The sequence below is a fragment of the Trachinotus anak genome, unplaced genomic scaffold (genome assembly GCF_046630095.1).
Source record: "Trachinotus anak isolate AG129_WGS33_773 ecotype Australia unplaced genomic scaffold, CSIRO_AGI_Tana_v1 ptg000014l, whole genome shotgun sequence".
Classification (NCBI taxonomy): Eukaryota; Metazoa; Chordata; class Actinopteri; order Carangiformes; family Carangidae; genus Trachinotus; species Trachinotus anak.
The window spans coordinates 11,023,413-11,050,895 of record NW_027273865.1 but is presented as its reverse complement, the minus strand read 5'-3'; the positions used below and the strand labels follow the sequence as shown (position 1 = coordinate 11,050,895).

Sequence of the window (27,483 nt, the reverse complement as noted above, 5' to 3'; positions counted from 1 at the left end):
TCGTCCCGTTTCTTTAACAATTGCTTCCATCCATTAATGTCTGATCTTACTGTACAACCAACAAATAATTGATCTTTGGCGCCTTTATTGGGCTCATCTGAGCTTAAATGTGCGCACACAGCACAAAGACAAAAACAAAAACAAAACAAAAAAAAAAAAAAAAACAAAACAAAAAAATAAAAAGCACAGAGAGAGCTTTTGGGTGTATTAAAATTCTATTGGTCATTCCTGGTATTTGGGAGAGGTGAGGTTGTTCTGGCGGGGATATATCAAAACTATTGATTTAGCATTTCCTCCCATGTTCCGCAAGAGACAGACAGCGGGGGCGAGGGTGAAGGTCCTCAAGAACTACTTGAGGTTTTCAAAGGACTGCTCTAATGCATGTTCCCCATTGATCTGCTGGGTAAATGTGAAATCCAGGCTCCAAAGGTCTGATATGCCTTCCGTACTAGAGTTGAGTAGGCTGCACTAACTAGTTATGTTTCCCATTGATCAATAGCTCCGTCCGTCCCTCCATCAGTTTGTCTATAGTCCGACTTCTTTTTCATGCAGCCCACTCTCAGTGGGGGTGGGAGTCCTCGGTGCTGGCTCACCTCACGTTCCTCTGTGTGGTACAATGTGAGTGCAGAGTGCCGACAGAGAGACAGACAAACATGCTCACAGGCAGGTGAAGGGACTCACTGAGACAACTGTGTCCGTAGTGCACCATGAAATCCGCTCCCAGGGCTCGGGCGGTGAAGTCGTCCACACAGCAGGCCCCGTATGTCACGTCTCCCATCACAATGGTGTCTGCCTCCGTGAACCTGGGATGTATGCACACAGAGACACTAATCAGTGCAGTCACATACCGTATGCACCTCCTGTTGTTTGTTACCATAGCGATCGATACACATAGCATGCTAGACACGGTGTGATTATGAGGGAGCTGAATAAGATCAATCCCTCTCCAGTAGCTACAGATAGAGTACACTATATAGTATCTGCCCGCGTTGTCAGTCAATGACTGACTCACAGCATATCTGGGTGACACACTGCTATTCTTGTGCTCTTCGTGACGGGTAGCCAATGGCCTCAGTGCGGCAAAAGCTGTCTGGTAGTTAAAGCACTGCCAGACGGGGGTTAATAGGCCACCAGTCAGACTGACCACTGAGAGGAGGCTCTCACAGTGAAGGAGAAGTAGTGGAGGAGTGCTAAGACTGGTACACATAAACAGATTAGAGTCTGAAAAAAAAAACCTTGGCTAGTCTATCTGTGGCCTGGATTTACAGCACATCTGCCTGGAAACAGGAGAAACAGCCTCAGCAACAGTTAGTATTTGCAGGATGAGAATAAACTATTCAGAATAGATGCGTTACGCAAAAAGTAGGTTGTCAGAGCACAGACCATGTGGGCCTAATGTTCCACTTTGTGGCTGTCGTAGAAAAAAAAAAAAATCATGCCCTTTTTGAGAGCAACACGACCAAATTATACAGGCATCTGTGGACCCAGATCTGTTTGGAACAAATTGCTGATCGTACTATAGAAAAACAAGCTCTTTCTTTTATCACCCTTTATGGGCGGATGAAATGCTAAGTAAACCCATAAAGGCTAAACTAAATAGATAAAGACTGAGAGTAAGAGGGAGGAAGTGCAAATGAACAGAAGCTTGAGGTATTGTGGAGGAAGAAAGATGGGTGGATGAGGGGGTGGCTGTAAATGGTGGAAGTTATTAGGTATTCGTGGCTGTGTTCTGACAGATGTAGGCTAGACAGACGGGGTAGAATAGAGATGAGATGGAGGGCTTGGAGAAGTGATAAACAGACATGGCTGCACACAGAACATCTGTAGCAACCAACAGATTCTTAGTAATGTGTCTCCTGCTGCCCAATCTTTCAACCCACATCCACCCTCTCTGTTTATTCCTGACTCTGCTGCTCGCAAGGGGCTTCAGACAAAGTTTCTATTTAGCCTTTCCTCCCTCTTTTCTCTGATGTAATCTCTGGTTTGCACTCTCTCTGGGTTCCTCATCATCGTCCCTTAGATTTCTTTGTTGCCTCTCACCCTCTCTCCCTATTTCCCTGTCCTTTCTCCTCTAATAGCTGCTCTCAAAGTGAAGGGCAGTGCAGGCCAGCTGAGCCCAGGAAAACATAGACAGCAACTCATCTGGTAAATAAATATTTGCCTTAGAAGATTTGAATCAATTACCCTCTGTCTTTTCATGGTTTTGATTTTGCCTGTGTGTGCCTGTTTGTGCTGTGTACACATGCACATGGAGGTGGGTTATCACTGGTTACTAAAAACGACATAAACACATTGGTAGTTTCAGTTTGACTGTGGACTAGTGCACTAGTTTTCTCATTCACTGCAGCCCATTGTTCTTTCATTGCAGTCCGCTGACTTTGTTTGGAGTTGCATAAATGTGCATCAGCCTTTCAGCTAAAAATACACAGCCAGCCCACCAAAAACATAAGGGAGGCTACTCTATTCCCTGCAATCTACTGCAGACCATGCAGAACCATCTGCAATGCAAAACACAGCACTACAGAAGATTATTGTATCTAATCAGCCATCTATCTGCCAGAAATACCATTATCACGCTATCTCCATTGGCAGCATGAGGCATATCTAGTTATTTCCAGAGTGAGTACACTGAAATTTCATGGTAATAAATGCTAAGAATCTGATTAGTAGGCCCATATGAGACATGTGATGCTACTGGGACATTGACAGAGTAATTACTGGGCAATGTATAGTCCCATATCCCATTGGGAAAGAGGAAAGGAATCATGTTAAAGAGAACGACAGGATTTAAAGCGTATCAGTGTTAATCAAATCCTTTTTCTAACACACACTATCTCACACGGGGCATACTATATGGCTGCTGGGCACATATAAAGCACCTCAGACCCTCCTAATTTCCATTGATACCTCTCTTCATCTACTCAACCATCCATCCTTCCCTCCATTCCTGTCTGCACTCCAGTGTCAGTCGCTTTCCCCCCTGTATAATAGCACTGGTTTTGGCTCATCTCAGGATACTCAGTTCAGCCATTCCAACTGAAATGTCATTAAGATCTAATTAAGATGTCAGAGAAGCTTGTGAACTCTATAACAGCCCTTGTTAATTAGCTCTTTAGCTTACAGCTCAATATGTGTGAGAAATTGCCAACTGATTCGAATCTTTGTTATAAAAACCACTGAGCTTGTGTGTGGTGCAAATGTGAGTCTGGGATGAAATAGCAATTTACATATGTGCGTGCACACTCACACCAACATGAGTGAGAACACACATGGACACACACACACACAAAACTCCCAATTTTAGTACGAGCTGATTGTATCACTGTTTATCAACAGGTTAAGTAGCTGATAAGTTGCATATAAACAGCATCTCACTCAGCTCCGTTATTGTCCTGGTGTGGCAGAGCAGGCATGAAAGCAGATTAATCTTTCTGCTCCTGTCCTCTGGAGATGACTTCCGTTCCTGATTTTGACAGGAATTTCCTCTGATGGCGCCTTAAAAGGAGAATTTGTTGCCACAAGTGCCTCACAGCTCAGGGATGCTGCAGCAGACAAAGAGAATGAAAAACCTCCGTCTCCGAGCCATCCCATTAGCACACACAAAGCCATTCTGTCACAGATCACACTTATCTGTTGATGAAAATTACTAGGTCAACTAATTTAACTAACAGGCTTCCACCAACTGTTTGAATATCTGTTGATTTAAGGTTTGTACGATCTTGAGATGTGGAAACTTGAAAATATTTTCACTCTAACATTCAGCATCACTCTTGGGTCCATCAGCTTGTGGAAGGATTACAGTTAAGAAAAGCTCCAACAGGGATATTTTCATATTCAAAAACTGCATTAAAAACTACAGTGAGCTATTTGTGAGTTTTGCTATTGCTACATTGCCAATAACAACATTAACAGCTGTCTTGCCCAGCGCTTCAGCCTTGATTGCGTTTACAACACAAGAGGTTATAACAGGCCCTCAGAGCATTGCTTCTTCTACAGAACAGAGTGGACACCACCGTGACTCAGTAGTGAAAAGTGATGAGCTACGCCAACTGGGTCGGGCCCAGCATGCTAACCTCAGTATAAGAAGGGGTATGTAGCAATAGCAAAACTTACAAGTAGCACCTTTAAACCCTGAATACTATACTATATTTGGGCTGGCTGTTTAATCCATTTTACTGTAGTCACATTGTTTTTTTTCTGGCTGTTTTTTTCATGGAAATTTCCGTGTGTTTGAAGAAGTAGGTCTGTATGGTGCTGGGGGTACATCTCTGCAGCACATGTTTTTGTACTTAACTCAGGGAAAGTGAACTCACCAGACTTCATGCAACAGTGCTTCACATTCATGTATTTCAAACATTCATACACGGAAGGTGTCAAACATAGCATCAGTGCTAGTCCCGCAAACAGATTCGTCAAAGTTTGAAGTTTTACCCTGATTCAGGGCAAATGAGTTATGTACATAAGTCAGTGATGGCATTCATATTCATGAGCTAGACATGTTTAAGGAGTAAAGATGTGGAAGTTTGTATTTAAAGCACTATATCTGGCACTATATCTGATACTTGATACTTAGATATTTATTTCATATCTGATACTTGATGCTTAGATATTTATTTTTTGAAGCATTGCCTATGCAATACATTGCAAGTCTCATATTTTTGTAATTGTGTATGTATCAATGTACAGAATGTGTAATTGATAGCCATGTTTTTTTTTCACTCTAAACCATCCATATTAGCTGTATAGATAACTAAATGTTGCTTTCATGTCTCCCATTCCATCTCCCCTGTGGCAGAAAGTGTTAAGTGCCTTGCTCAAGGGCAAGAAGGGAGGGAAACGTTGCTGCTTTTTCCTTCTGTTGATATAAAAGGAGCAGTGGTTTAGATTTTAAAAAAAAATCTTATGACTCTTACGATGCTTCACTATACTGTTGTTCAAGCTCTTTTAAGAAAAATAGAGGCTACTGTTCATCTTGCAATGGGACCAACCAAGTCAACATATTGATGATCTGACCCATGAGTACTCTGTAGCTATTGCTACATTATTACGTCACTGACAATATACACCTGCCAAGGTGCTCAAATCTGTCTCTGTGGTAGTTGCCATGATGACACACACACACACACACACACACACAGAAAACAATAACAGCCATACTGTCACAGCTGGAAACAAGTTCTCATAAACTGCATTAGCTCTGCTTGTCATGCATTTATGCATTTGCTTGGCAAGCATGCGGATGGTCAACAAGCCCGCCACACAAAACAGGAAAGAGGGGGGAAAAAATATTGGCAACAGCTGAATTTTTCACAGTCGTATGCCATCATCAGGTGGTCTAATCCAATTTGCAAATTTGATGTGATTTAATTTGTTCAGTGGTAACTTAGCTAGTCAAGTGAAAAATGGGTGCTGAAATCATTAGAGCTTTACCAACCTTTCCATGTTTTAAAGTTTTGCATCCTTTGGGGTCAATGGTTAACATCATAGTGCTTTGATGGTATCTAATGGTAATTTCCATGGTACCTAATGTGCATCTGCCATCTAATTAAGTCATTTACATGATGTTAAGTTATGACAATGAATATGAAGAACCCACCACATGTTACTCAGGCACCATAATAGCTCGGAAGTTACCTCTATTAACTCAGAAAAATGTTATAGTTTTCCGTGGCACTGATTCTACATGAACACCATCCTTCCAAAACACATTCCCTCATTTGTTGTTTTAATGATGGTGGTGGAGAGTGCAGTCTAACAACAGTCGAAAACCTCCCATTGGTGTTCAACTGAGGTGAAACCTGGTGACTGTGAAGGCCAAAACAGAGGATTCACATCATTTTCATAGTCATCAAACCATTCACTGACCCCTGGTGCCCTATGGATGGGGGCACTGTCATCCTGGAAGAGACCACTCCCATCAGGATAGAAATGTTTCATCATAGAGTAAAGGTGGTCACTCATAACAACTTTGGATTAATTAGCAGTGACCCCTCCCTTTGAGGGGACAAGTGGCCCCAAACCATGCCAGCAAAATGCCCCCCACGGCATAATAGAGCCACCTGCCACCCCTCACTGTGGGGGTGAAGCACTCAGGCCTGTACCATTCTCATCATGTATGCCACACATGCACTTAAACACTTGTGGAGAATATGGTGATGGATGACTCCTCTGATCATGTCACCTTTTTCCACATCTCTGTTGACCAGTGCTGATGGTTTTTACACCAATTAACTCTCAAACATGTATTCATCTTTTTAATGAGGGGTTTATGCACTGCAACCCTAGTGTTGCAGTGCATAAATAAAGTATAATCTCCCTCCCTATGTGACTGTTGACTGGCTGTTCTTGCTGACACAGTCTGATCACGTCCTGCATTGACATTTTTAGTCACCTTAGGAAAAGTTGCTCTTAACTGCTTAAATGTACCGTACAGTGCCGCTCTGTGGAAGCATCTGCGTTAGTTATTTCTCTCCACTCATTTATTCAGCTTTTCCCTTTAATTTGTCACCCATCCGTACGTCAAGTTTGACTGGAGAGTGGGTTTCTGAAAGGGGCTCTGAGTTCTCTCTCACACCGACACATGTAAATGGTTTTGGGCCAAACAGGATTGATAACATTACCCTGTTGGTTTTGAAATCTATTCTCTGCCTTTCCCTCAGTGCACGCTGGGGTGGACTTGTTATCATGTGTTTCATTACAAGTCAGACCAACCTAATATGTTTCTTGAGTTCTGTGATTTAAGATACAATACAATAAATTACACTTTGTTTAGAATATAATCCAAAAAATAAGAGAATACCCTACAGTCAGAAGGATCTGGATCCTTCTCACATTATAGCTCATTGGCAGCTGTTAATAAGCGGTTCACAGTTTACTTTCATGTGCACATACTAACATTTACAATACATTAAATGAATACTTAAAAATTATTACAGTAAGGCATCTGTTGATGTAGGTGGCTAATAAGCATATAGATTACTGGCTAAAACAGCTGTATATGCAGCACAGGTGCACATATGTGTAACAGCGTGGTGTGTATGGAGTTTAGACTTTATATTTATGACAGCAACATCTCGGTTTCTTGAACAATGGTAAACTTGTTCTTTAATTGGGGTTATTATTATTTCCAACATCTTCTAGCATTCAACTGTTACCGCAGCTGTTGCTAGGCAATAATGTATAATTGACACAAAAATGCACAAAACACTGACAGTTCTTAATTAGTTCTTAATTAATTATCAGCCAATACTGATGGGTGATCTTTAGAATTATTGTGATGGCTCCCTTTCTCATGAGACTTTTTTTTTTTGGGGGGGGGGCTTTTTTATTATTAAATACAAGTGGATACTGACAGGAAAGGGGGTAGAGAGAGGGGAATGACATGCAGGAAAGAGTTGGACCGGTCGGGGGTCGAACCAGCGACTGCCTGCCAAGAGCGTCTTACGCTCAACATGGTACGCACCCTATTGTGTGTGCACTTTTACTTCACCACTGAGCTATTTTTTTATATACTGTTTATACAAAGCGAGCCTCGATGAGTATTCCAGCTCACTTTGCCACAGCATAGTGTAAAGTCATGACCTCACCAAATGAAGAGAATCTGATGTGCAAAACTTGTGTGGGCACAGATAGATTATTCCTTTAGCTGCTTCTGTGCTCATCTGTGATATAATGAGGAGTGTAAGAAGTTTCTCTTCTTCAAAGAATTCCAATCATTCTCTATCTTTGCTTGGAACTCATTATAAAACAGATGTCTCAATAAAATGTCTTATAAAATAGTGCATACATTGACGTTTTTATGAGAACTCTGCAAACTGTTGGTTGAGGGTTAATTACTTTAGGCTTTGTGTGGGCCACGAGTACAATTCTTTAATTCAGGTAGGGAAGATTTCAAAATCTAATCAAGACCCCAAAAATGGTCAATGTAATGTAAGAACAAGTCAAAACTGTTATACAGGCAGGTGTGCTTTTCTACAACTGTATCCAATGTTCGATATATGTTTAGACGTTGCTATACATGGCTTTTTATTATGGTACCATAAATATTTAAGGCATGAGATGAACAGCAGGATTAAACCCATGGACTTAACAGAAGGAGTTTTAACATATGTAAATATATATATGTTATTTATTTAGGCAAAAAACATATCAGTAGTGATACAGCCATAACACACAGGCATGACTGGAGTTACTTACTGTGCTTGTGCATGTTTTTATACACATTGTGCAACAAGAGGAAAATAAAAGGAGGGATTAGGGGATTTCATGATTGCTTAAACATTTGTGTGTTCAAGATTAATGTTTCAAATGAATATCGTCTAGCCTGATGTACCTTGACTGACCCTGATAAATATATATAGAGAAAGGAGCAGACTAGACCTGGGGCACTGACAGTCTGTATTTCTACTGTCTCTCCCGGCAGCCTAATAGGAAGGCAGCAGTGAACTCCACAGTAGGTTGTCTGTCCATATGACTGTGCTGCCAGTGAGATTTTTTACATCTGAAGTCTAATAATAGCATTGGTAGCTGAATGGTCTCGTAGGAAACAAAGTGACAAGCAGGTCAGTGAGGTGGGTACAGGTGCTGCAGCACTGCTCTTGCACAGTTGCCACTGATACACTGTGGGTAGACAGCTCGAGCATATGTAGTATGTTTGCATACCAAGTGAAACCGTGGAGACACACACACACACACACACACACACACACACACACACACACACACACACACACACACACACACACACACACACACACACACACACACACACACACACACACACACACACACACACACACACACACACACACACACACACACACACACCTTCCCCTGCAAACAAAATAAATGTGTGAATTATTCCCTACATCTGGTGAGGGTTCATCTTTTATTCCATTACATTTCAGACATCAGCTTATTGTGTGTCTGTGTCTGTGAGTGGGCTTTGGCACGGGGCAGAGCAGACTGGCCCAGGAAAAGAGGCTTCTCCCGAAGGTAGCAGGGTAGCTCAGTAGAGACGAACTGTCATTATTTCCTCTTTGAACGAGTTCAGTTTGAGTAAATGAGGAGAAAATAAGATTAAACCAGGATGATAGGAGCAAAATTAAAGTCCAGTGGAAGAGCTAATGTTGAGTGGGAGATGACGGGGGGATAACCAGAGAACATTTGAGCTGAAAACTGGGCAGGAGTGTATTCCACATAAGACCAAAAGAGGGGGAGGTAAAGAGAGAGAAGGAAAAAAGGAGGAGGATGCTGAGGAGTGGACTGAATATGTTAGCTAGATGAGCTGTTTGCTGCCATGTTTGTAATATTAGCAAATCTGATATCTCTAATCTGCCTCCTGCACATATAACACAGAAAATATCCTGACGAAGTATTCCCCTCCAAAAACAAATTTGGAATGGGACATTGGGCAGGAGGATTAAAAGATCTCCACTCCTTCTTTTGTTACATATATCTTCCACTCAATGTCTCTGTCCTGCTATTTCCAGTTCATTTCATTGTCATATTGACACAGCACTCCTGAGCCGCCTGTCTTCTACAGAGAAAATTTGGAGACAAAACGCCCTGTAAAATATGACAGTCTAACTGCAGTCATTGAACATCTGCCAGGAATGAGTAAACAGAGAGACGTGAGGCAACGAGTACGGGATGACGCTTAGACAGATGTTTTCAGTAATACCATTAGATAATCCTTTAACTCCCTGAAAAACAAGATCATTACTGCTATTTCTGTGAGTGTATCTCATCTATTTGTCATGGCATTTATTCAAAAGCCTGAGCCATGGGTCATTATGGAAAAGCCTACAGCTTTATCAAGATAGAGCCCCAAACTGCAGCATAGCTGAGTATGCTTAAAAGAGCTGCAATCCAATTTACTGAACAAAACAAAATGGTGATATGGCAACAGTTATTACAAGTGACTGCTGCTGTGCCGATACTGCTTCAGGAGGTGAAAACTCAGGGATAGGCCTACAACCAGTAATAGATATGATCTCCGAGGATCTCTAAGAAAATAATACAGAAAACTAAATCTAGTTTGACACAGTGGTTATCAGATCTGTGCGGGTATGAAGACAGGGATCAGGATAAGGGACCAGAGAGGACAGATAATGGGGGTATTAAATGCTATCTATTGTGCAGCTACAAGAGCAGAGCACTAAAGCTTCTTTGAAGTTGCTGTTGATGGCTGAAACTATTTATTCACCTCTTGCTTAGCCTCATGTAATTAATCATACCATAGACAGCCATGGAAAGCCTGCATGTGTATAGTGCTTTTAGGGACAACTGTAAAGCTCCTGAAAATGTGGTTTTAAATATTCAATTTACATTAAATATTCATGACTAAATAAGCAAGAACAAAGATAAAGGTATAATTAAAAACTGTTGCAGTTATTATTTATCAAAGTGCATATTTTTACAGCAATGGATGACATTACTGTGTCAATGGGAAAGGGGTCATTAGTAACTTTTACCCGACTTTGCAGGTCCCCTCAGCATTATTGAGCTTTTCAGCATCTTTTCTGGCTTGTAACTTTGTTTTGGTTCACATCACCACTCTCACTGCACTGTTTTCAGATGCAGTTTGCAGCTTTTTTCCAGCTAAGAAGTTGCAAAAACCCACCGCATGCTACCTGTCTAGCAGACAGTTAACGACTACCTGGACAATATCGTAGATTTAGCAGCTATAGAGACAGATATTTCTCACAAGTAAAGAGATAACAACAGAAGAATATTACAGTTAGATTCAGATGGCCAGAAACACAACTGCAATTGAAGGCTAATATTGCAAATGTTGCTCAATATCTGCTCATTATCACTATGTCTATGTCTTGTTTACAGTCTGTTTCCACTGCCCTTATATGGGCAAAAGATCTGTTGTTGCAGGTTTGACAGTTTAACACTCAAACACTCGACAACAACCCTACAACCATCATCACATTTTAATCAGAACGTTGTTAAACCAATCGGTGCAAGGAGGAAGGTGATGTCATCTTTTCCCTAGCTGAGCCCCGCCCACCTCAAACCACCGCGAAAAGGACAAAAACAGAAATAGAGAAGTCTCTCATGGAATAATCAAAAGTTTGCAAACTGCTTGGAATCGCTAATTGTAAGAAGCCAACAAAAGTGAGAAAGTGAGAGAATAGCTTTGGTGACATTTAAAATTGATGAGCTGCAATTAACAAAGGAGCCAAAAGCATAAACATTTAAAACAATTTACTACCGAGCTCAGGCCCACTGGACCTGATTTACATGCTGCATTTGCACATTCCAGTCTGGACAACAACTACATTTATCAAACACAGCACTGCATTGCCTCACTAGCCACAATCCTCATGACATAAAACCTTTTCTTGTTGCGATTGATGAAGTCACATCCATCTAATCCCTCTTTCACTCACCAATGAGGTTTCCCTCCATCATCTGTCACTCGGCTCCCTCAAGTTATTTCAGTCTCTCTCCTCTGTCTTCATTTTCTCAAGCTTTCTGACTCCTTTCCTCTGCTCTTATGCTCCTTGTCATAATTTCTCTCAGCTGCTGTCTGTCATTACATCGCCTACTTAATTTTTGGGAACGCCCACTCATTAGAGTATGTCTCAATGCTTGATGAATCTAGTGATTGAGTTGTCCTTCATTTATCCTCTAACGAAAAAGGACATCCTAATAGTAGTAGTAGTAGCTTTTCTCTCTCCCCTTCTCTTTACAGGAGTATTGTTAAGTATAGTTGGACTTTGTGGAAGTTATATTATGTTTTCCACAACTCCATTCTGTTTCCTTAGGTATTTTCATGTGGGTATATTCATGTAAAACTTTGAACAAAATAATTCATAATATGAGAAAACATATGTCTGTGTTTTCATAGTAGAAAAGCAGCTGTTTCATGTTGGATTAGGAAACATGCATCTTTTCCTAGCCGTCCATTGGGCTGGTTTCACAACACTGGATGTTTCGTAAGAGACAGAATTTCATGATCAAATGATCCTTTCCAATGTTTTTCTGTTATTTTTATTCTTTCCATTTTGCGGATTGCACAACCCCAATTTGGGTCCTTCAACTGCCAAAGCAATGACAGTGGAATTACTGTGAAAGGACATTTTAAAAGCATACATAATAATTCTCCCAATACATTCTTTCCAGGCTGTGCATAATATTACATGGCTCTCTGTGAGTGCAATTACATGGACATGTGCCGGGCACTATGCTATCCAACATGAGAGTGATTATGACCAGTCTGAGTGGCTGAGAACAGAGGGGAAAAGAGGGACTGTAACCATCAGGACTAAGCATTGCTTATCTCTTCTACACACTGCTGAGAAGAGGGAAATGTGTTTATATCATTACTTCATGAATAAGACGCCTCCGGTCTTTGACAACAATACCAGTGGTCTCCTCACCAGTGGAACTAGAAACTACTGCCTTCACCCAAGTGCTCATTACTATCTTTACATTTCATTTGGAAGTCAAAGGGCACATGGGGTTAGGCTCGGATCAAATCCCAATTCAGTGTCATCGGTTTGAGCAAGGTCTTGTTTCACTGCCAAGGGCCTCGGGTCTCTGTGTCAATATGTCCAACACCTAAGTGGATCTGAATGGACCCAGTTGTACACAGTATCAGGTGTGTCTTGAGGGCAAGAGGAAGATTGAAAACTGTGAACTTCACAGCTCGCCGGAGCTTGGCTCTGATGAGGGAACCAACTGGCAGCTGGCTCACAGACATTAGCTCGGTCTTTTGCCTTTTGTCCATGAATGTTTTATTGTTGGAGCAGGAGGTGGAGGTGGAGGTGTTAATGCTATTTATATAAATTTGTCTTTGTAACATAAACAAAACATTTTTTTCCCCCAATGGACATCATTATTATTATCATGCTGCGGATGATTGTTAATTGATCAAATTAATTGATAGCGTATCTTGCTGCCCCTGCTATCTGTCTTTTCTCGCTGTTAGAGTCTAATGAGCCGCAAGTATCTTCTTAATTTATGCACATTGGGTTCAGGTAGGGATTTCCACGGTCTGTCTGAAATTCTGAACATGTGAAATCATAACCTACATCTGGCTGGCTCAGTTATGTCCAAGGTACAGCAAAAGTGACTATTTTTTCTTCTTACTATATCTCTAGAGGGAGCTCAGCTCTACAGCTCAGGCAATTTCCAAGGTGCTATCTGCCAAGATATTATATTACACCATGCCAGCACCTATCAGGATTTCCAGTCTGCCTGGACATGATGTCCCCCCCAGATGAGATGTGATTGAGATTAGCAAAAGGAGAAACTGCAGGTATCTTCATGGTTCTCCAGGCCTTTGCCTGTAAGATGCTCAGGGACTTAGGTGTGGCTGATGCACTTAACACTCTCCAATACAAATTCACCTGTGAAGGAATCAGTGTCACAAGTGACAAGGACCTGCTCTGACAAAACTGGCTGCAGTAGTTGTAATTACAGTCTTGACTTTCCTTCTTGAATGCTTCCCTTCTCTTTTTAACTCTGTTGTATTTACCGTTTGAAAAGAATAAGGATAATAAGGAGATAATTGAGTATATAACTCGTTTGTGGTTGGGTCTGCCCTCCTGGCAAATCCAACACCTATGAACTTTCTTTCAATATAACAGTCAAAATGCTCCACTTTAAACACAAATTTGGCAATCAGTCCTGGGTAAGAGGTTTAACCTTCGTCCTATCTCATTTTGGCTTCAAGTCTGTGTCTCCATGTCTTCTCTCTGTGGACTTTAGGAGAGGACAGAGGAACAGAAAAACCTGGCTGACACTGACAAGCTTCTATAGGGCGGGTACTAAGGGTGTGCCTGGCAGTAGGGCTAATTAGACAGCACTTAGCTCTATGGGTGAGCTGGGAGCACATATATGAATCTCACGTATATGAGGTTCTCCTATAGCTTGACTGAAGTCAGCACAGACATACGACCATATTGCACATATGTACCAAAAAACCAACGCATATGCACATGCATACACTTTCTATACTGGCACGTGGACACATTCACTCACTTAACGCCCATATCTGTTGCTTCAGCTCAGCTGTGCTGTGGGCGCTGTGAAGACTGTGATGGTGTGAGGACAAGAAGGCGTTCAAGGTTCCTACCGGGCTCCTTCCTAATGGTAGAGTTGACATTTACCCCAGGAGGCTGTGGGCTGTGGCTGCTGCTCCCACAGAAATGATTCAACCTGCCATGCAGAATATAGAGGAATCCATTCTGACGGATGGAGACGGCTGCGATGAAGGACCTAGAGATGTCTGGGGGCTGTGTGTGCATACTGAACCTAAATTTACCAAACACACTACATCTGACATGCCGGTTACTTTAGCCGTTGAGGATTTACGTTGACAGTTATCTAGAATAGTACATGATGGAGAGAGACAGAATACAAGTACAGTGTGTCAGTGGGATCACCAAGTGCACGTCTTCCATCACATGTTTTGTTGAATCATACATACAAGCACACAGCTCCTCCAGAAGGCTCAACAACGAGCATCTGAGGACCAGTTCCCTCCACGCCAGCTCGCCTCACTGATCAGACCTGACTGTACCCCACTCTTGTTCTGACAGTCATGTTACTGCTGGTCACACATTTTGCAGACATTTGCCTTCACACTTTTTTGACTATTTCAGAGGTCCACAGAGTGTCAAACACCTACATCCAAAGAAGTTTACCCATCCTGATTAAGTGCAAGACGTTGGGGGCTTCTTGATTATTGCTGGGGGACGCTCTGTCCGCCTGAGCATGGTTTGAGAAAACCTTTTGTTCTTCTCTTTGCTTGACTTTACATCCGATTCTAGACTGTGCTCAAAATTGGTGTGAAAGTATGTAATTTCTTTCATTACCTTTTCAGTTGATGAGAAAGCATCTCTTCTTGGTTAAATTTGAAAAAAATTTACATTTTTATTGTTGATTTCACTTGATTTCAATTGATTGCTTTGATATTTTAGTCTAATGTGGTTTACATATTTAGCCTGCTCAATATAGATTGTTATTTTGACCTGCTATTTTGATGATTGATTGCTGATAATGGCTTGCTAATATTTTGTCTATCACATGAGTATTGTTTAGATCTAATTTGGATTTAATTATCAATTGATTATTTCTATGCTTAATTTGATTAATTAATTGACTGGATTCACTGGTTGGAGATTTTGGCTTTCTTAAACGCACAGTATGTAATGTCTGCTGCTTAGGGTCTCTCAATCAAAACAAATACAAAGAAGGTGTTGGGTGATGTCATGAAATAGTGTGGGATTGTGGGAGCTGTTGTCTTTACCATTATTGCCGTCAGTTTCTCCTGGTTTGGATTCCCTCAGTGTCAGTTGTTCAGGAGGATTTTACTGGCAGACAAATTATTCTCAGAGGTGTCCTCTCCATAACAAACTGACCAGGGGATTAAAACTGGTCGAAACAACGGATAAAGCAGTTTCACTATAAAAATCATGATTCGCCTAGGACACAGAATGTCTCAGATTGGCTGGAAACTTAAACTGCTTACCTTTGTTTCTTTAAAGACTTATGAACCGTTCAGAGGTTTTTACCGGCAGCCAAATTATCCACAGAGATCTCCTCCTCTTATAAGAAACTGATAACCAGATTAAAACCCATAGAACCGATGACTGAACCAGTTTTACTTTAAAATTTCTGATTTGCTTTTCAGGGGACACAGGGCGTCTCAGAATGGCTGGAAGCTGAGACCGCTTACCTTTATTTCTTTAATAACTTATGAACCAGACGTTCAGAAAGTTTTTGACGGCAGCAGAATTATCCTCAGAGATCTCCTGTCCATAACCAATGGACCAAGGGACTAAAACCAGTAGAAACAATGAATAAAGCAGTTTCACTTTAAAAATCTGTGATTCGGCAATGCTCTTTGGTGGACATAGGATGTCTCATGGGAGCTGAGGTACCTACCATTTGCCTGGCTTTTTTCTCTGATAATTTAAGGTCCAGATGTCTGATGACGAAAAATCCTTCATCTGGTTAAATTATATAGTTGAAAACAACAAAGGTGTAAAAACATGTACCTTAAAAATGTGGTTTCAAACTGGATAAAAGTCAATTTTGAGTTTCTGGCAGGCAACCACAACGCCAGCAAATGAGCATAGGGGATATGACATCACTGACAGGCGACCTAATAAAACAGACCGTTTGAGAATTAGGTTTGAGAATTAGGTTTGAGAATTGCTGGAAACATTTGGGATAATGAAAGTACACCTCACAAAAAATAAACAACATAGGTCTGGTCATTTTTAGACATTTAAATTTGGAAAAGTTACATATTTTAACTTTATTAACCTTATTCCGCTCATAAGTTTTATGAATTCATTAATCTGTGTTGGCTCTGAATCTGTCTAATTTATCTATGCTCATATTTTTGACATCAAGTACAATCATGAGTAATCCCCTGAGTTTGTTCTTCACCATGATGTTTCACACAAGTTTTTTTTTTTTGTTTTTTGCCACATTTTACTATTGTTAGGGTGATTTGTTGTGACTCCCTCCATCAGCTCAGTGTCTTTGGATGTTAGACACCGTTTATTATGCTGTTTTGAGATTCTTACAAATGGTAAATCTCTGACTCATCACTGTATACTCACTGCCAGGGCTGGTTGGCCATTTCTGTCAATGTGTGGGCTTAGTCACCGGTCTATCTTTATTTATAAGGCCATTTTTGGGAAAGCTTCCTTCCTACTCTTGTTTCTATATTAAAAGTGTGGGCTTCATTATACTGTCATCTGAAAACCTGGGATATTTTTTGCTGACTGTTATTCTGCATAAAAACGTGAAACTAATTTGTATTAGAGTTTGTAACTGGTGAATGAGTTTAGGGCAACTGCCAGATCTAGGGAAAATGAGTAGTTTGGTAACTGTAGTGTCTTATAGTAAAATATTCCTCATACATTTTAATTTACCGATCTCTCTGTCCTGCTGTCCTCCTTTCTTTTTTCTGTTCACTATTTTTAATGCATTTTTCTTTATGTTATTCTTACCTTATACCTTTGACTTTTTTGAGGTGTTTTTCTAAATATCATGTATCTCTTTGAAAATAAATTCTGAATATAAAAGCTGAATAAGTACAAGGGATTATACACACACACAGCAGTTCATCAGTCTAACAGCAGTGTAAATATAAACAAGGCTACCATAGATGTGTCAATTATGTTAATTTAGTAATTTGATGTAATAGCTCTATTAAAGGCAGCTTCCCTGCACAGTCAGAAACAGTGGGAATAGAGTGAATCTATTCACATTAGAACACATTGTTAACTGTAATCTATGTCTATGAAAACATATTAAACTGTGGACTGTCATTTATTGGACAGAAAATACAATCTTTAGATAGAAATATGATTAAAAACTACCAATTACCTCATTTCTAATTTGTTGTTTAAAGCTTGTCTGTGCCTCTTAAAGTGGACTAAAGTTTTGTTTCATAATAAAATACCATTTCAGTTACTTATTTCAGGATAATCGACTCAGTATCAATATGGCTTTACAGGGACTCCTTGTTCCATAAATGAAACAAACAATAAAACAACAGCACAATTAAAAGATGTAGATTGTCTCTTGTGATCTGACAAATAGAGTCTGATGACTCCTGTTCAGTCATGGAAAGCATTGTTTCATTTTTCACTATTGTTTTTTTACTTCAACAACAGGAGCCCTTTGGCCTTGTGTGCTTAGAGAATTTGTCGCTTAACCACCAAACAGCAGAAAACAAGACCATGGATTAGGTTACAGGCCAACATCTCCATGTAGAGGCCCAGAGTTTCTGTGCCAGGAGAACAGTGATTAACATTAAATGCTACTGCTTTCCTCAGGATTAGGACATGGCGACAGTCCCACACATCCGGCTTTCTGCTACTTGCTTTATATTCCTCCACTGTCACAAAAGCAGCAGCAGTAAATACTGAAGTAAGTTCATAAAAGTATCTTTCAGAGCTAGAACAAGACAGCTGGCATACCATCAAAGGCAATAAAACATATGGTACAGTGACAGTACATGCATCATTGCCTGCCTGCACAACTTACCATTTTTTTCCTTTTATTCTGGAAGCTTTTTCTCTCTTGTTTATTTATAAAAACATAAGTCTTTGTATTCGTCATGAATTTGTTTGGATTTGCTAGAACAATGTCAACGCTGGAAGAGTAATGAATGAAAAGAAATGGCACAGAGAGAATCGGGCAGAGGAAGATGGAACTGTAATAAATAGACTGCTGCTTTACATAGGGCTTCATGGGTATTTAAACTTGAGGCACTGGAGGAGGTTAGTGTACAGGTCAAGTCTTAGGCCACCATTAGATTTATTGTTTTAGCAATGCCATAATTACCATATATAATTATATATAATTATTTCTCAGTCTCTTATTAGAATACAACCAGAAAATACAGGAAATGTGTATGTAGTATTAAAAAACAGGAAAAAAAAATCTGAAAAAACAGCTTCTATAGGCTAAAGTGGCAAGTATTTAGTGTGACCTCCCCTTACACTTGAGCAATAGCAGGAACCTGGTTCTCTTAAACCTAAATGGAATGGAACCCTAATTAATGTCATTGCTAACACCTGTGTTTGTCCTACTATTTCATTTTAAAATGACTGCTGTGAAAAAGGTCTATTACACCAGGTTTGTGCAAGATATGCTTGAGCATGACATACACATCTTGTATGAGTTTAACTCATTGGAAGCTTGCTAATATGTATAAGACCAACTTTCAATCATATAATTCCATTCAAAACGCCAAAGATCACAGAATTTGACTGACAGCACGGCCACTCTCAAAGGGAAATCAGCAAACAAACTGGATACTCAAGATGTGGTATTCTAGCAGTTATAAAGACATTTGAAGAATCAGGAGAGGTCAAGGACAAAAGGAGGACTGATAGGCAGAAAAAAAACTTTCAAAATCTGATGAAAAGTTTCTTAGAGTTTCTTCTTTGAGAGACCAGAAGAAGTCCAGCAAGGACCTGGCTCAGCATCTGGCAGCTTCCTCAGGCTGCCAAGTTGACCCTTCTAGAGTCCCAGGAAGCTTGATCAGGACTGGTCTTTGTGGAGGGGTAGCAGCCAAGATGCATGATAACGATCCCAAACACACTGCTAATGCAGTGAAATCATATTTGCAGAGAAAACCAGCTGATGAAACACTGACAGTCATGGACTGGCCTCCACAGAGTCCCAACCTGAATATTATAGAGGCAGTACGGGATCACCTGGACAGAGAAAGAAATAAATCTAAAGAAGATCTCTAGGAAGTGCTGAAAGAAGCCTGGTACAATATATCAGAAGATTACTTCAGAAAACTTCAGGACAGTCTCCCCAAGTTCAAGTGCTTAGTGCCAAGGGAGGTCACACTAATGCTGACTTTTGCCTGTAAAAGTCAATTTGTTCTGAAAATTGTTTTTTTTTAATTTTGTGTACATATTTTCTGTATTTTCTGTGTGTAGACTGAAAAATAAATATGGATGGTCATTAAAACTTAGCTAAAACCACAAAGCTAGTGGTGGCCTAAGACTTTTGCACAGTACTCTCTCTCTCTCTCTATATATATATATATATATATATATATATATATATATATATATATATATACAGCCTGAGCCTGTAGAGTAACATGTAAAAGAGGTTCTCCAGTTGTCAAATGAAGAATATTTCCAAAATAAGATCACATTTGTATATATGTGTATGTATTTGTGTATGTATGTTTGTATGTATACGCACATATTTATTCTTAAAATTGTCCCTAATTGTTTTGGATTACATTGCTTAAAAGGGGTCTATTATTATTATTATTATTATTATTATTATTATTATTATTATTATTATTATTATTATTTTTAGTAGTAGTAGTAGTAGTAGTATACAATAATATATATTTTAATGATTACCTTCAAGGTCCAGGGGCGTAGGTTTAGTTTCAGAAGTGGTGGCGGTTGAGGGGGGTGCGGGATGGGGACAATGCTGTGTCCTGCATTCATATACATTCATATCATCTCAAATAACAAATCATGGTAAAATTGGTTATATTTACCATGTGAACAATGAAACTAAAACTGCTGTATTATTGATGCTTTAAACTTATAATTGCCTATAATTTCCTGATAACTAATGATGTACTGACTTCAATCAGTAGTGTCTAGAGGATCACAATCAGGTTGCTTACAGCCACAACGACCTCCGCCATAGATGATGGGACAGCCTGTATGTTGCCTGAGAGGTGAAACCCAGGGTAAATAAAATCTGCATATCAGCTGCTACTTCTTGCAAAGCTTATTTGCTATAAGCAACATTAAACACTCGGAGTGTCTCTCATCTGGATTCTGGCAGCTGGGCAGTAAGTACACATTGTTTGAAGATTTGAGTAACTGTACTAAACTGAAACTGAACAAGTATTTATTTTGCTGTTGACAGACTTATGGAGTGTTTTGGTTCTAATTCTTTTTTTTTTTTAAAGCATTTTGAAGTCAGAAATGTCTTGGTCACTTTGGAGGACCCAGTTTACGGTGCTGTTTTATTGTAGATGTGTAAATATGAGCACGACATCATGTCTATTCTTCCAGTTGTTAGTGTGAATGCAACGAAAACAGACAAACCAGGAGAAAGAGGGAGGACCAGGCAAAAACATATACAGATAGATAAATAAATAGATGGGTTGACATATATATAGACCGAGCTAGAAAAAGAAATGTAGTGCCTATCACATTAAGCATGGTAGACTATATAAAGGGTGTGGGTTTTGACCTAAGTGTATTAACTGCAGCATGGCCATAATTCAGAGCAGCTTGTCCTCATTAAGACTTAGCAGTCCATCCCACTGAAGCTCCTTACTCTGAGGGTAGCTTAGCCCTTTCATCCCCATTTTGATATGGACCTCAGCCCTGTCTCCAGAGAACGAGGGACTGTGGCAGTGATGGTGATGGCAGAGCTGCCAAAACTCCTGGGACCTCTGGTAACCCTCAACGTAAGCTAGGTGGCGCAAGGTCAGCTGCCTGCTGTGCCAACATGCAAAGGTTACTGTCATTCACCCTCCAATCCTATCCTAGATCCTCAGATGGATGGGTATGCCCATTTGCTAGATTTTCATTGATTCAGCAACTGGCCTGGTTATAGCTTCAATAAAGTGCTCTGAAATGGCCATACTGAGTTACTGTGTTGACACTGGTATCAACACTACTCCGACTTCCAGGGCACTATCTATCCGGTTACAGACTTAGACCAAGACACCGAGTTTCTTTAATTCCTCTTTACAAATGTTCCAATTTAATTCCCACAACAGGATAAAAGATCACACGGTGAGGAGCCACCAGATGGTGATGACCTTCGATTCATCGTTTCCTCCAATAAACCCTTAGACGTGACGTGGCTGTCAACTACAACTACCAATCCTGTGGCCAACACATAAGCAAAGCAGGTTTAAGAAGTTTCTCAGTCAGCCAGGTCAAAATATCTACACGTAGTAAGTCAAAGGCAACCGGACGACCTGGGTGCCATTAACTGCAGGCTTTTGCTCTTCATCACACACTCCAGCTTCCCATCCTACAGGTGTAGGCTTTTATGACCCAGTTGCTGTGTTTTCTGAGGTATGCACACTGATTCATGTTGACTCTGTTCTATTCAGCCAACTACTGTCATGTAGTTTCTCTACTGGCCAGAAGACGAATGAAACAAAGCTTGAGTTAAAGAATAATTCTTGTTTATTATAACTTACATCTTATTTTCATAGTTCTGGCCATGCACCAATACAATAACACATTGTACCAGCAGAGTTATACCAGTTTTATAAAACTCAACGTATTTGGGGAAAAAAACATATGTGAACTGTAAAATTATTTCCTGACTGATGTAAACATACATCAGAGTTTACAAACTGACTGTCGATCAGTTTTAACCTGCAGCACTTGCGGTAGTTGTGTACACAGACATCTTTCCTTTGTAGTCAGGAATTATTGCCAGCATTTCAGGTGGGCTCACTGTCAGTCCACTCACCAAATAAAGTGGTTTAGATAATCTGCCTGACTCTCACCTTGTTTGCAATCTACTGTCTGCAGCAATCTGCTTGCCTTGCCTCTCTCTTTACCCAACTGTGTTGCAGCAATATCGAAATGTTCTCCGATCTCAGATCTTTGGTCTGTAAAATACTAACCTGAGTTAAAATAAACTGGAAACATCCTTTAAGGATGAAATTGCAGTGGTATAATCCTGGACAACTAAAATGCTGGTGCACAAGATGGAAGATACTCAGTACTTTGCACAGGATCTGATGTTCATTCAGGACTTAAAGAACCCGTTTGTTGAATCTGGATCGACTCGATTGCTAAAAAAAAAAATCTTACGTGCAGAAGCAAAATAGTTTAAGGGAAACTGTATAGCTGGATCTTATGAAGGGAAACCTCGAGAGCCGTCTTCTCTGCCGCAGTCTCGGGGAGAAACTGTGTAGATGGTGAAGAGAGGATGAAAACACAGGCAGAAGAGCGATAGAGGATGAGGTATGAAGACAGCGAGAAAAGCAATTAGTAGCGTTAATTGCTCTCATTAGAAGAGATGGGGCAGATTTAGCAGACTCCATGATGGACAGTGACTCCTCAGACACATAAATGTAGAATGCATGGGTGTGTGGTTTAAAAGTCATGCAGCACGCGGTGGTAGCTCTCGGTCTGATAGCAGCAGGAATGATAAGACCCCTATCATCCAAATTTCACTCTATCATCTTTCTTGTGGCAAAAAAAGTAGAAACGACTGTAAAGAGAGTGATAGAAAGATAAAATGATAGAGGTCTGACACAGCTGGAGTAAAAATGGGCAAAATGATGGTGTAAAAACAGAAGACAGATAAAAGAGTTGAGGCGAGGGAGAAGGACAAACACTTTCCCGCCGCTTCTGTGACTAAGACCGAAGTTTTATCACTTATATGGTAAATAAATGGGTTTAGGCATGGTAATATAAAATGCATGTAAGCGTGAAGAGCAAAATAAAACAGTCAAACTGATGTGAACCCAGTTTCCTGCGTGAAATCAAATATCCAGCCGGCCTGAAAAATGTATGGCAGCTCCCACCACTCTCATCTTCCTCATCTTGTCCATCTCCCAATCAGGTTAGTATTGACGAAACACCTATGAAAACGATCCACTCTAGGTGTTTAATGATAGCAGCGATTTTCTTTGGGAAAACACTTTGCAGAAAAGTGCTCCTGAGAAACAAAGGTCAGCTGGAGGTGAAATGAGACCGCAGAGACACCGACCCTGGGAGGAAAGTGGTAAAACAACACAGCTTTTTCTTGTAGCTCGCAGCGGCCCTCACAGAAGTGTATTTCGGACTGTGTTTCTATTTACCACGCGCTTAAGTACAAACTTTACTTAGCACAGTGTAGACCAAACCACAGTGTAGTGGAGCACTTTAATGCTGAAGCACTTCTCGCTGCAGGATGAAAAAAAAAAACAAAAACTATCTTTGTGGTGTCTGTGTGATGGAGTACTAGTGTGCAATAGGGTGTATGCAGACTGAAACAAGATGTAATTAACATGAATAATATATCTCCCCTCCTCCAAACTGTGACCAAGGGAAGTTGTGATATCTGCTCTGTCGTAAAAACTGTGTAATTGTGTCCCATTTTCTGCTGAGTCCCTGATTGGTTCGAAGGCGGGGAATTATGATAAAGCTCTCGCTTTCCTAATGAGCATCAAGTGGCCGTGGCAGTTAGGGCTCGTCCACTGCTGCTCACTCACAGACTCTCAAATAACTTCAGCAAATCAAAATTCAAAACATCTTTGTCTCTCCGCCTTACCTCTCAATGATGTCGGCGATGACACAGGCAAACATCTGCAGGCCCTCTGGAAGCTGCAGGGCCACTGGTGAGAGTGGGGGTGGGAGGGAAAAAAAAGCAAAAGTTACACATTTGAATTAGAGTGATGGCAACTTGTTATTTAATAAATCCTGGACAGCACAACTATACATAGCCCCTGCTAGTGCTTCAGAGTATACCACTGACAGCAAATAGTGACATTTCAGGGTAATTTCCCCTCTGCCACTGTGGTACTGCGAGTTTATTCTAGCAGGTGACGGCTGTTGGAATCATGGTCCAAACCAATCACAACAGGTCTATCTCTACAGCTCATGGCTTGTACAGAGCCATTAAACTCTCTCTTTTTCCTGTCTCTCTCTCTATGCCTGCCACTGGCTCTGGGAGTCACACACATCCACTCTCTCTGCTACTGAAACGCACAAAAACACCTCCTTGCCCAGGCGTCACACAAGTTTAAAATAGAATTTATTATGGACAAACTGATACAGCTGCTAGAAAAGTGAAATCAAGCAACCAATTAGCAAACGTGCTGCGTGTTGACAACTGGAGACCTCCTGATCTACTGACAACAAGTGAGATGAACAAATGGAAAAATCTCGATTAGGGCAGGATTCACTAAGTGGTTTTAAGTGGTTCGTTTCAGACTCACTCTGCATCAAGAGACAAACATGTTTTTTTTAATCAAACAGGCAGAAGGGCCTGGAAGCACAGTTTCCCTGTCATCTCAACTGCGCCCTGCCTGTAATCAGTGAAGTATGGCTCGTTCCTTTATGCATGCTCATTTCAAGAAAAGACACACAAATGATGACTGGAGATGTGATGTGAAGTTGCACATTCTGCTGGATTTGCTGCTAATCGAGATGCGGGGATCAGCATTGCATGAAGCAGGTGCAGGTACATTAAAAGGGAGGGTTTAATGGGAAAATGAAAATTTAAACATGTTTTCTATGGAAAGTGTGAGCTCAACACGAACAAGTATGCAGGGGGTTTGTAATAAATTAGCTCAAGTGAAAAAAATATGAGCTTCTCAGAAAGAAAAGCAATGAGTCATTAGGTTTGAGCCTAATCAGCTGGTGGAAGTTCTGCATAATATAAAACATTGATATAAAGCTGTATACAGCACATTTTTGATCCATTAACAAATGTTCATGATGCCGCTGCTTTGAATCTATAGCAACATAAATCCTATTGATGCCATCTACCTCTGCTGTAGATCCCATCGATATCAGTTGGACCAGTTGCTTCCTCTGGATCAGGTGTCTCTCCTGCACTACTGTGCTACACTTTGTAATGTCTCGCATTTCATGATAAACAATCTTTGTGTTTGTTGGCTTTTTACATAATTTTATATATTATAATAAACACTCATCAGCCACTTTCTTAACGTTAACTGCTTGTTATCGCAAATATCTAATCAGCCAATCACATGGCAGCAACTCACTGCATTGAGGCATGTAGACATGGTCAAGATGACCTGCTGAAGTTCAAACTGAGCATCAGAATGGGGACAAAAGCTGTTTAAGTGAAATGGCATGGTTGTTGGTGTCAGACGGGCTGGTCTACTAACCATCTTTAGGGTTGACAGAGAATGGTCTGAAAAAGAGAAAATATCCAGTAAGTGGCAGTTCTCTGGGCGAAAATGCCTTGTTGATGCCAGAGGTCAGAGGAGAATGGCTTCAAGCTGATAGGAAAGCAACAGTAACTCAAATAACCACTTGTTACAACCAAGGTATGCAGAACATGTCGCACAACATGTTGAACCTTGAAGCAGATGGGCTACAGCAGCAGAAGACCACACCGGGTGCCACTCCTGTCAGCTAAGAACAGGAAACTGAGGCTACAATTCCCGTGGGCTCACCAAAATTGGACTTGAATTGCAATAGACGATTGGAGAAACGTTGCCAGTCTGAAAAGTCTTGATTTATGCTGCGACATTTGGATGGTTCGGTGGTTGGGAAAGCATGGATCCATCCTGCCTTGGCTGCTGGTGGTGGTGTAATGGTGGGGGGATAGTTTCTTGGAACACTTTGGGCCCCTTCGTACAAACTGAGAATTGTTTAAACGCCACAGCCTACCTGAGTATTGTTGCTGACCATGTCCATACCTTTATGACCACGGTGTACCCATCTTCTGATGGCTGCTCCCAGCAGAATAACACGCCACGTCACAAAGCTCAAATCATCTCAAACTGGTTTCTTGAACATGACAATGAGTTCACTGTACTCAAATGGCCTCCACAGTCACCAGTTCTCAATCCGACAGAGAACCTTTGGGATGTGGTGGAACGGGAGATTCGCATAATGGATGTGCAGCCAACAAATCTGCAGCAACTGCATGATGCTATCATGTTAATATGGACCAAAATCTCTGAGGAATGTTTTTCAGCACCTTGTTGAATCTATGCTGGGAAGAATTAAGGTGGTTCTGGCAAAAGGGTCCAACCCTGTACTGGCAAGGTGTACCTAATAAAGTAGCCGGTGAGTGTGTGTACACATACACACACACACAGACACCTTCATCTTTTAACACCACATCTTTTAACATCTCTATAAACAATTAAATGTCACTGCACTAATGATTGTCCTGTTCTTTGGGGATAGTCTTGTGGTTTTTGCATTACAGATCCTATATTATTTGGTAGATCGGGAGTCCTTGTTTTAGTATAAATTAATCCTGCCATCTTGTCATCATATAAACATGATGACATCTTGGTTTCAGTGACTAGTCAGATATTGATGATGCCAACTCTAACCCTGCAGGAAGGAAAAAAAGAACAGGAATCAGAGCGTGAAGTGGATGAAAAGGAAAAGACACGAGTGACAGAGAAGAGATTAGTAAGCAAAGTGAATATGGTGCTGTGAGATGGATCACACACTTATAATAATAATAGTCTCCCTTGTTCATTTTTCCTAGCTTTGGTAAAATTTTTAGACCAATTCAGGCTGCAACTAATGACTTTTTCCATTTTCCAGAAATCTGGTGATTATTTTTACCTTTGTTGGATCCAGCTTCTGAAACATGAGAAATTCCTGCTTTTCCCTGTTTTTATGTCCCTGATTATTGACAGTTTTTACAAATTTTGCTTGATAAATGATGCAAACATTCAATCAGTTACCAAAATATTTCCAATCCATTCTGTCCATTAACTGACTATTTTAGCAAAGACTTCAATGAAGAAAATTGTTTTCCAAGGGAATCCCTTGCTTCAGATGCAGATAAACATATTTTCAGTAGAGAGAAACCCCTAAAAAAGATAACATTTGATGGAATTGGCTGAGAACTAAAAACAAACTACAGTGGATTTTTAATGAAGTGTGAGTGTGTACAGTATTTTGTCCGTTTGTAAGTGTGTGAAATCCAGAAGTGATACTGTTCAGTGGTTGTGTGTGTGCCAGTAAGGCCTCCTGTCAACAGGTCTCTTTTTACCTTTTGTGAAGTAATTTCTTTATGTTTGGTGTAAATCTTAAATGACCACAGACATGCACTAACAAAGTGTTGACCATTTCAGTGTGAAGTCACTGTCACCACGTCACACACACCGAGGGAGCACCTGCAGGCAAAGGCTTTGCTGCAATCAACCGTGCCATTTTCCCCCAGTCACACTCTGTCACACCTTACCTCAATAAATCCATCAATGTCTCCGCGGACACTTATAATTCGAAAAACACTGAACGTTTTCACATGACTAGG

The 27,483-nt window shown here is 40.6% G+C and overlaps 1 protein-coding gene across 1 annotated transcript in view; it reads right to left on the bottom strand.

Annotated features, from left to right (window-relative positions):
• dph1 (diphthamide biosynthesis 1) overlaps positions 1-27,483 on the bottom strand; it is a 58,450-nt gene that overhangs the window by 21,387 nt on the left and 9,580 nt on the right. The window contains exons 3-4 of the mRNA XM_071496703.1: positions 23,776-23,839; positions 682-803 (exon numbers count right to left, since the gene is read on the bottom strand). Of these exons, the coding sequence (XP_071352804.1) occupies positions 682-803; positions 23,776-23,839 (186 nt within the window). The remainder of the gene's footprint in view (positions 1-681; positions 804-23,775; positions 23,840-27,483) is intronic.